The sequence below is a fragment of the Kryptolebias marmoratus genome, linkage group LG10 (assembly GCF_001649575.2).
Source record: "Kryptolebias marmoratus isolate JLee-2015 linkage group LG10, ASM164957v2, whole genome shotgun sequence".
In the NCBI taxonomy this organism is placed as follows: domain Eukaryota; kingdom Metazoa; phylum Chordata; class Actinopteri; order Cyprinodontiformes; family Rivulidae; genus Kryptolebias; species Kryptolebias marmoratus.
In genome coordinates, this window is record NC_051439.1 from 20,068,521 (window position 1) to 20,079,361 (window position 10,841).

Sequence of the window (10,841 nt, forward strand, 5' to 3'; positions counted from 1 at the left end):
AGCATATACATCTATATTGTACATATACATCTTCATCTTCCACAGACTAAGACTACTCAAAGAGTGTTGTGAACCGGAGACAAATTCCTCGTGTGTGCCTACACACCTGGCAATAAATCTGATTCTGATTCTGATTCTGATTCTGATTCTGATTTACATCTACAACTGATTCATTTCTGAAGTCAGACACTTTAAGCTGGTTGTCACGGCAAATCAGCATAAAAATGACTCTAAATCAGTGAATTTCACACATAGTGACCTGAAACCTGATGTGGTGGTAGCTGAGAGTCTTTCAGGAAACAGACTCTGAACACAACATCTTGAGATATCGAATAAGACATTATTCAACTCTGGTATTTCTCAACATGAAATGATCTTAGACTAAAAAGGCAGCAGGAGATATGCATTCCTTAAAGGAATGCCAGGCCTTTAATTTCTCACTGTATCTCACTGTACCACAGTTATTTTTGAAATCATAAAAATGATGTAAGGACCCTAATTGTGCATCATTTACTTACATCATTAGATGAAGGCAAAAAGGAGGATTGTTTAGCATCGAGCGCTTTTGTTTTAATCGTGCAGAGAATGTCACAAGGTTCACACTGTGATAACAGTCGCCAACATGAGAAAATCTCTCATGTGAAATAATTCTATTATTCATGCCACTCTCATATCTGGAAATAAGCAAAGCAGCACAGCAGGGAAAACAACGAGATGAATGAATAACATCCACTGTTGATGTCTGCAGTGATTCAAAGTGACAAAAAGTTAAACAGGTTATTTTTAGAAACAAGAAAACAGTTGCAAACAGAGTCCTTCGCAGAGGTTGCAGTGGGAGGAAACAATGGCTTCGTTTCAATGAGCTATATGCAAAATAATTGCAGTCATGTAAAAAAAAAAAAATTCAAGGCTTACATTTACAAGCCTGGGGGGAGGAAGATTTTTTTTTTCCCAGAGAATACATAAACGACCTATGCTTTTAATGGTGCGCATCTTTCTTTCCACACATTTTAGGTTGCTGTGCTAAAAACACAGATTTACTTCACACCTAAAGACAAAAAAAGAGGAGAATCAGACACATTCTGCCCAGAAAACTCATTTACAGTTTACACAATTTTGGACATCTTATGTAAAACAGAATAGAAATGAAAAATGTAAAATTATGTTATGTCAGCAAAAAACTTCCCTGGCTTTGTAAGGACACAGATTCGGTAGGTGGGATGATAATGTGCGAGGTTTTAATGTTCAAATAGAACTGAAGGAACTGCTGTTAAGATTAAATCACAAGTGAATCGAGACAACAGGGGACTGATGTAATCTTCAGCGTGTGGCTCTCCTCGTTTCTTCATTTATTTCGGCTTCATCTTCTACTTGACTCGTGCGTTCTCTCTCATCGTGCTTTACAGCTGATTCTCAGCTGTCACATTTTACTGTGATTTTAATCCAATTCAGAACCAAACCCAGAGATGCTCCAGCCTGTGGGCTGCCCTTTTCAGCAACCCCCCCATCATCGTTCTGTGAGATACTGGATGCGTTCTCTTTTGCCAGCTGCACTATTGGCTCCAAGTGTTTCTAAAAATATGGTGAAGCTCAAAGAGATGCATTTTTGCACGCGCGCCGTTGAGGTCAGCTCGGGGTCCGGCTAACAGGGCCGTGGCTCCGAAGAGGCCACTCAAAATGTAAAGCCAAATGTAAGTGATGGACTGAAAACTTTAAGTCAGAAAATTCTTTTTTACTACATCTGTAGATGAGACGAACTGGTGGTAATATTTGTTCTATTCCAACTCAGTGCGCCTGAACTGGATTAGTATGGATCTGTTTTTTAAAGCAACAATCACTGAAGATGCAGCTCTGTACTGCTTTGATTTAAACAGGACTTTCTATTGAAATAGATGCATCAGGATTGATACAGTTGCAGCAGAACATGTTGAAAAATTCGGTAGAGTTGGTGTGTACCATCTCTAAATAGGTCTAAATAGGTTTAAAATCAGTGTTAAGTGATTTTACTTAATATACTATGCACCATGCAGTTTATACTTTCTTCTATTTTTTCCTAACTGTAAATAAATTGGATCCTAACAATCTAATCAAGTGCCTTAGTCCTACCAAGTATCTTTAGAGCTTAAATATAACCAATTAGTTTTATGGCCAAAGTTTAACAGTGCTTTAAACTAAACAAGTAGTTTTACAGCCTAAATATGCCAAAATCATCTTAATGGATGAGTTACCTTGTAGTTCCAGTGGCTAAATTTAACAAAGTAGTGTTGCTTAAGTAGTGTTGTCAAACTACTAAATTGTCAGGTTTTGTGTTTCTTTTTGTATTTTGTGTCTTGTTTTCTGGTTTCCTTTGGTTTATTGTTGTTGTTGTTTTCTGTTTGTTGCCTGTTTGTCCTCAGTCAGGACTTGTCTTCCTGCCACGCCCATCTTCACCTGATCCTAATCGTAATCTCTCACCTGTGCCCACTTCCCCTAATTACCCTCAGCTTTAAAACCTGCTCACTCCCATTATTCTCATTCCTTGCTTCACCTTTTTGTGTTGCTTTGGATTTTTGTTACATTTAGTTTTGCTGCCCCGTCAGCTTTTTGTTTTCGTTTCTTTTATTTTTTTTAAAATAAATTTGTGTTTTTATAATGAATCTGCAATCTGGGTTCATCTCATTCTCCACTGTTTGTGATCCTAAATAAAGCCAACAAGCATTAGTGCCTAAATCCAGTCAAGAGGGGTTAATTCTTAAACCTAACCAGGTAGTTTTGTGCCTAAATCTAACAAAAGGTTGAGTAAAAAGTTGGAAACGAGAGGTCCAAGTCTGATGGTTTTCTCACAACCTGATTGGTTGTGAGAAAACCTTTTCTTTTCAAAGCAACACCCATCATAGACAGATTTGAGTGTTTAAGCTCCAGACCAACAATCTTTATGGTTGTTTAGATCGGAGCACTTGTTGAAATGTCCCTTTAATTTTGCTCTGACTTTCATTTTGTCCACCACTTGACATAAACTGTACAGCCTAAAAGCCCTTTGGCAGGATAATAGTCCAACAAATGTAAAAGTTGTAGATGCCACCAGTGTTTTAACAAAAACATCCCTTTCCTGTTTTAATGGTGCAACAGTTGGGGTAATTTAAGTGTAGATGTAAAACAATAAAACAGGACACTTTTTAAACCTGTAAGTGTGCAGAATTGCATAAAAACGGGGTGCTACATACTCTCCAGCCTTTTCTTTGTATCAGATAGTAACGTTTCTTAAGGGCATGCAAGTAAAAATATAAAGAATGACACCAGTAGGAGGACAGTTGACTCAGTGTGTCAGATATGGATTGAAACATCAAACAAAGCACGGCTCTTCAGAAGAATCAAACCTACATCATTTTTCAAGGTTGTGCACTCGTACAAGTGCTGAAAAAGAAATTCAATCCAAGGACATGATTTACAGCCTTTGGAGAATCATCTTTCTTTCATCAGTGTCTTCGTCGTGTCATTGACTGATCTATAATATGGCATCACATCACATCTTTTATTTAAATTTTTAAACGTACTCGGCTTTGTTTTGTTGTAAAAATGTGATCATGTTTTTGCACGCGGCTGCGGTTGTGTGTTTGGTTGTCTCTACACAGTTTGTCAGCAAAATATCTCATGAATCACTGAACAGATTTTAAAGGTTTCAGAAGGCAATCACTGGATGAACATCTACAACTGATTAACTTTTGGAGTCAGTCTAATTAAAGATGTCTGCCGCAGCCAATCAATTCTAATCTACACAAAAATAGATATATCTTTGAGCTAAAACTGAGCTGATGGTCATTTACAACAAATGCTCCAAGCTCTAACAGATTATAAAAGAAATCAGATGTGCATCCTGTCATTTTCAGGGTTTAACTAAAACAGTTTTAACTCTAAACGTAAGATGATTTTAGTCTCTGACCTTCAAGGCGGTGAGTGATATGCATTCCTTTTAATTAATCCCATTCCTGTAATATTATCTAGTTTTGAACCTTTTAACTTTGAGGCACCACAAAAGGGTTGTGCATATTATAACATCAGCTATTTTATCAAGCAGAAACTTAAATAACTGACAAATGGATGGTTTGGTTTTGTTCACATCGACTCGGAGCACAACTCTCCGACCTGATCCTCACTGCCGCAGCAGACAACTGGACTGTAATTATTAAACAGAGGGGCAGGCAGGAAGAGGGGCTGACGGGTGAAGGCAGACTGATAAATACACAAAGACAGAGGCAGGAAAGTGGACGGATAATAAGGTGGAGAGACATAGAGTGGATGGCCAACAAGACAGGTCGACAAATAGCAGGACCATCAGAATGACAGCTTTAAAACACCTTAAACTTGACTCCACCTTACCGCGGAAACAGAATTTCTGGCAATGTATTGTATTTAAATGTTGTCTTAAAGCAACTTATCTAAACAAACATGAAAAAACATCATCCACCTTACTCTATTCCTTCCTGGGGTTGTTTTTCATTAATTTGATTGGCACGCTACACAGAGCGGATGGGAGTCAGGGTTTGTAGTTGCTGTGGCAACGGCCTGCTCTTTGTTAAAGGCTACATTCCTGGCATCTGATGTGTCTGTGCTGCAATCGATAAAAACCCCCCAGCCTGCGGGGACTGATGAACGGACCGGGGCTTTCGCCAGGCCAAGCAGGAGAATTGGGTGGAGAAAAGGAGTTAGGTGGAGGATGTGCGAGCCGTACGATGCCGAGATTAAAGAGTGATAGAAAGGCGGGGAGAGATGGGGAGATGCGAGCGGTGCAGCTGATGAGCCGGGCAGAGAGGAGGTGAGTGCTGTGGGAAAAAGGAAAAGAGCGAGCGTGCGTGGCTTCTTTTGCCTCATCTCGGCTATTTTCTGATTGTCACTCACTTTGCTGTCAAAGTAAGGTACCTCTCTGTCTGTGTCTTCGTTATCTCCTTACTTTGCCATGGTTTTTACTTTTTGTGCAGCCAAAAAGGCTCTTTAAAGGCTCCTTTCGTACTTCTACCATTTTTCTTCTCTTTTACAATAGTGCGTTCAAATCTCCACATCTCATAGATGTGTCTTAAGCCTTCCACACCTAATTGGAAAAGATAGCCACGAGCAGAATGCGGATTCTACGGGTAATGAGGCAATTATGAGCAGGTTCTCTGTCTACACAGCCATCTGTCAATTCAACAACCTGTGGCTGCTGAAAGGTGTTTTTATGTTTAGGTCCCTGTCTTTCTATGCTGAGGAAAGGCAGCATGTTTTACAACTGAACTCTGTATTCTCATTACTCCGTCCTTATTGCTTCCCTCCTCTACGAAGCTCTCGTTCAGTGGCTGGAAACAGGAGCCACATCTCGGTGGGTAAACGATGAAAGTGCACCAGAATAAAAATCAACAGTCAAGCAACGATTGGAGGAAGTGCAGATTAATCAGCTCAGACTCAAAAGTGTTTCAGCACATAGACCAAACCACATCAAATGATTTAAATACTGAAAAAAAATGTGACTAAATCATTTATGGAACAAAAGCAGTTTACATAAGTAAATAAAACAGAATATCTCAGATATAAATACAGAAACCTGATTTGTGTAACAGTAAGATGACTCACTCTGTGTTATATTTTCTTTTTACTCAGTGATCATCAATATAGATAAGAAACACTATGCTGTGGGGCTGTTTATTGATTTACATAAAGCTTTAGACACAATTGACCATCCACTGCTCCTGCATAAAAATAAACAATGTGGAACAAGAGGTGTTGCAAATTATTGGCTAAAAGGTTTTTTGGACAATAAGTTTCGATATGTGAAAATCAATCATATAAAACCACAGTTGGAAAGAATAAACTGTGTTCCACAGGGATCAATACTGGACCCAAATTGTTTACCATCCTTGTTCTGTAACTCAGTTAAAAACTATAATGTTGGCAGATGAGGCAGATGATGCCAACTTATTTGTCTCAGATGTAAAAGAATGAGTAAACAAACAACAGGAAGTGAACTGATTTTGGTCAAATAAGTTGTCTTTTAATGAAAATATAACTAAATTTATGTTGTTTGGTGGTATTAAGGACAATTCTGATGTAACTCTCAAGTTAAATGGTATTAAAATTAAGAGTTTATTCAACAAAACCTTTAGGCGTGATTATAGATTATTAACTGTGTTGGAAACCACATGTAGCTTATTAAAAAGAAGTTATCTAAGGCTGCTGGTGTTCTGTAGAGTTAGAGAATCATTAGATGAAATGTTTACTGCTCTCTCATAAAACCACATATGTGTTGAAACTTGAGGAATGACAACAAAACAAATGTGGTCCCAATAATTAAATGTCCAAAACAGCTATTACATTAATACATAATGCCTCTTATAATAAACATACAAATAATCTCTCTATATTTGCTCCACATCTTTAAAAATTACAGATATTGTGATTTTAAAATCAACAGTGCAAACAACAATGTACCTGGTTCTATTCAATTTTTTAATTTTTTATTTAAGAGGAGAACAGTAAATTTTACTGTGGTTATTTCCTGTATATTTGAAAGCTGTCCAGTTTGAAACAATGTTAAATATATGTTTCACTTCTGGGAGTCAAATTATTCATATTAGCAATGAGAAATCAGTATTTGGGTTGAAAATAGGATGAAAATAATGATGGGTTATAATGTAAAGTAATGTATTTGTGATGTCTGGTTTTTGTTTTTGTTTCTGTCTTGAGTTTCTGTGTGATTTTTTAATTTGACATGGAATGAGGCAAAAAAAAGCTACTCTTTTTTTGGTTGTTTTGTTTTATATTTATGCAGATCTTGTTTTTAATCGAATGTAATCAAAATAAGTTAACTCGTTATATTATTCATACTTGGTTTTTTTGGCAAATGTTCTGTAAACATGAGTTCAACCATAGAATCAATTCCTCTGTAGGTTGTTTTTTTATTTATCACATTCTCTATTCGCTACCACACTTCCAGCAGTGCACGAACACACACCCTTATTCATCTGTGATGCAAAACTCACACACATCCTGCACCAGTGGATCCACATGGGCATTCAGTGTGGCTGCAATCTAACAGGTTTAAAACATCTTACATCCATATAAAACATCTCCACTTAGCCTGCAACCTTTTGTTCTAACACAGTGATGAATGCTCACACTTTTCTGCAGCTGATATTTCTATTTCTCCCAACATCTCACCCCACTGTGACATTAATTCCATTATGTCCACTTTGCTGAGGAAAGAGATGGCTCATTAAAGGGAGTAAAGACTTGGCAGTTTAAGCGGACATAAAGTATAAGTGGTTGAAAATGTAAAAAGGTGTAGTGGGTGCAGACAGTCTGAGTTAAAGGTACTTTACCTAATTTCTTGTTCGTGCGTTGTGTCTTACAGGGCTTGTTCGTGATGGTGCTGTGTATGGGAAAGAAGCTGTGCCGTGACAGAGGGCATCGTGGGTAAAAGAGACATGCAACAGCCAGCCCCGCACCACTGCCACCTCTTCCTGGGCGGGGCCTTGCTGCTTCTCCTCGCCAGCTCAGCTCTGAGCTGCCCCGCCCGATGCGAGTGCTCTCCCCAAACCAAATCAGTCAGTTGCCACCGTAAGCGCTTGCCCAGCATCCCCGAAGGTGTCCCCATCGAGACCCGTGCCCTGGACCTGAGCAAGAACAAGTTACGCATCATCACTCCAGACAATTTTTCCTCCTTCCTGCAGCTGGAAGACCTGGATCTCAGCGACAACCTCATCAGTGTGGTTGAACCCGGCTCGTTCCGCTCCCAGTTGGCTCTGCGCTCACTCAACTTCCGCAGTAACCTGCTTCAGCTGGTTCCTGCTGGGGTTCTGTCAGGTCTGACCAACCTTACCCACATTGATCTCAGCCACAACCGACTCGTGGTTCTTCTGGACCATGCTTTCCAAGATCTGCGCAGGCTGATGTCCCTGGAGGTGGGTGATAATGAGCTGGTTTTTATCTCTCAACGGGCCTTCACTGGATTACTGGGACTTCAGAGTCTGACACTGGAGCGCTCCAATTTGACTGTGATCCCAACTGATGCTTTGGCACATCTGCACAATCTGTTAGAACTACGCATGCGCTATCTGAGCATTAGTTTTCTCAAACCTTTCTCCTTTAAAAGGTTAAGTCGTCTCCGCCATTTAGAGATTGACTTCTGGCCCTGGCTGGAAACTCTGCCTCCCCTTTCACTGCATGGCCTGAATCTCACAACATTATTTATAACCAACACTAATCTTTCTGCCTTCCCTGGTGCAGCGCTGCGTAATCTGCCCTACCTCACACACCTTAACCTGTCCTACAGCCGCATCCAGCACATCCACCAGGGAGAGTTCGGCCAGCTCCCACACCTGCTGGAGCTTCGCCTTCAAGGGGCTCAACTGTTTTCCATAGAGCCCTTTGCTTTTTTGGGTCTTAAATCTCTTCAGCTACTCGATGTGTCTCAGAATCGCCTGGACTCTCTCCAGCGGGGGGTGTTCGCCTCACCATACACGCTGCAGAGGCTTTGTCTTGGTGGAAACCCATTAGTGTGCGATTGCAGATTACTGTGGCTACTCAACAGCCACAAGCCGCCCACTCTGCGAATTTTGGATGTTCAGCCTGAATGCAGCGCGCCTGAGCACCTCCTGGGGAAAACGCTCCGTGACCTTAAGGAGCCTCTAGTCTCCAGGTACATGACCTGCACCAAGCCACGGATTGGATCGAACGCCACCCAGCACCTGATGGCTGATGAGGGTCAGCCTGCCCGTCTGCGCTGCACGGCGGAAGGAGCACCGCGACCCTCTGTGGTCTGGATTACACCTCACAGACGCTACATCACAACTAAAAGCAGTGGTAGGGTGGAGGTCCAACCAGATGGCACCCTGGAGATTAAGGCAGCAGAGCTGCATGACAGCGGTGTGTACTTGTGCATTGCTAGTAACCCCGCTGGCAATGCAACCCTGTCGGCATCTTTAGCTGTGAAAAGCCTTGGAACTGGGGACAGATTTCACTATAGCAACAGGAGCTTAAACTACCTGACAGACTCTAACAGCACATGGGGAAATGGAACAGTATTGTACAACATGACTCTCCCTATTGACATAAAGACGATCATTATATCTACAGCTATGGGCTGCCTGTCCTTCTTAGGCGTGGTTGTGTTCTGCTTCCTGCTGCTGTTTGCCTGGAGCCGGGGAAAAGGACGCCACAAAAACAACTTTGATATCGAGTACGTCCCCCGGAAGTCCAACGGGGCAGCTACAGACGTTGCGGAAACAAGCGGCCCACGTCGAGTTAACATGAAAATGATTTAAAACTGATAGAAACTGACACACACGACAGAAGCATTAACAAAGTGCACACATATCAGCTGAAAACAATGTTTTTGTTTTTGTTTTTTTTCATGACTTAAGTGGATTTGTGACAAACGAAAGTGGTGTATTACTGTAGTGGGTGTCAATATGACGGTGATCTCGTGATAAAGTGGACTTGTGAATATAAAAGTGATCTATGAAACGTGTTTATATGAAATCATGTTCTCATACAGTACGCTGAATATAAAACTATAACCGACATATCAATATGGGACTGAAATAGTGTTGCACTAGGTGTGTGTTTCAGTGATATCATCGACTCTCCGGGACTTCAAGGTGAAGGAGGCAGTACAGCTGTCATCTCTGCAACACGTCAGGACTAAACTGTCTAATTCCCATTTTAGCTGCAGTGTGAAAGGTGTGTGTTGTGTTCACGTGTGAGTGTGAGCGCTGGGGCACGTGTTGCATTTGTGTGTGTTTTTTGTGCATGTGCACGCATTGCCTTTCTTGTGGGTTGGGACAGTTAACGACGGGGGTCCAAAGCATTTTTTTAAAAGCTTTTTGTTTGTGTTTGGTTATTGTAACAGCAGTAACGCCCCTGTTGATTAAAACAGAGGATTATCTATGTTTGTATGCAAAACCACAATTAATCTCTCCTAAAGAAATGCTGCATAAATTTCGAAGTGTTGTCCCCTTTGGATGACTTGAACACTAGGTGGGTATTTTTTTTACAAACTGATGTAGTTAAAATGTGAGGTTTTGTCTCACTTTTCAGCAAAACAAAATCCTTTTTCCCAACAAACAACAGTGGCCAATGGTGTTATTGCTCTGAAAAGGCTTTCCAACCATAAAAAGAGCATGTAAAACCCATTTTATAACATAATAAATCATGGGCAGATTTTCCTGCCAGACAAATCCCTCGATATGAAATAAAAGAGTCTGTAGCCAGACACAATGGCAAAGATTTACTGGCTGGCATCCTCTTTGGACAAGACAAAGTTGAGCTTTACAGATTTATGTGCTGAATTGCCCCTCTTTTCTCATTTTTCTTTGATGGAACCACTTAAAGTTAGCGCATCCGGGGTTTTTTCCCCAAGGGGGTAACAAGGGAGCTCTGGCTATTTTGGAATTTGTAGTGGATTCTTGTGTTTTTATTTTTTTGTTTTGTTTTGTTTTTTATTTCTGTTCTGTTTTTGTTTGCCTTTTTTTGTCATTTTTAAATGTTTAGAAAAAAAAAACACACTAAAACAATTAAGGGCAACTCTTTGTAATGCAGGGACGTGGGTGTTAAATTTGTGTGATCCTGTTGTGATAAATTGTTCAAGGTTCTATAGTCGTTTTCATACGTATGACAAGTTTATGGGTATATTTTCAAAAGGAATAAAATCTTAATCATACCCCTATTACTGGAGTTTCCACAGGTGATTCTTTCATCATTTAAATTATTTTAATCCATTTTCACTTCTTATTACATGTGTAAAAAAAAATAAATAAAATACAACATATAGAAGCAAGGATGTTTGATTTTGGACATGCATTAGAAAAATAGGAACTTAGAAGACCTTTAAG

At 40.2% G+C, this 10,841-nt stretch overlaps 1 protein-coding gene across 2 annotated transcripts in view; it reads left to right on the plus strand.

Moving 5' to 3' along the window:
- Positions 1–10,678, plus strand: part of lingo2b (leucine rich repeat and Ig domain containing 2b) — a 48,768-nt gene extending 38,090 nt beyond the window's left edge. The window contains exons 1-2 of one of the 2 annotated variants that reach the window (XM_017426096.3): positions 4,559–4,792; positions 7,361–10,678. In XM_017426096.3, coding sequence (XP_017281585.1) covers positions 7,434–9,272 — 1,839 coding nt within the window. In that variant the 5' untranslated portion in view covers positions 4,559–4,792; positions 7,361–7,433 and the 3' untranslated portion in view covers positions 9,273–10,678. Of the gene's footprint in view, positions 1–4,558; positions 4,793–7,360 lie in introns of those variants that run through there. The other variant, XM_017426095.3, reaches the window with a different exon arrangement.
- The last annotated feature ends 163 nt before the right edge of the window (positions 10,679–10,841 follow it).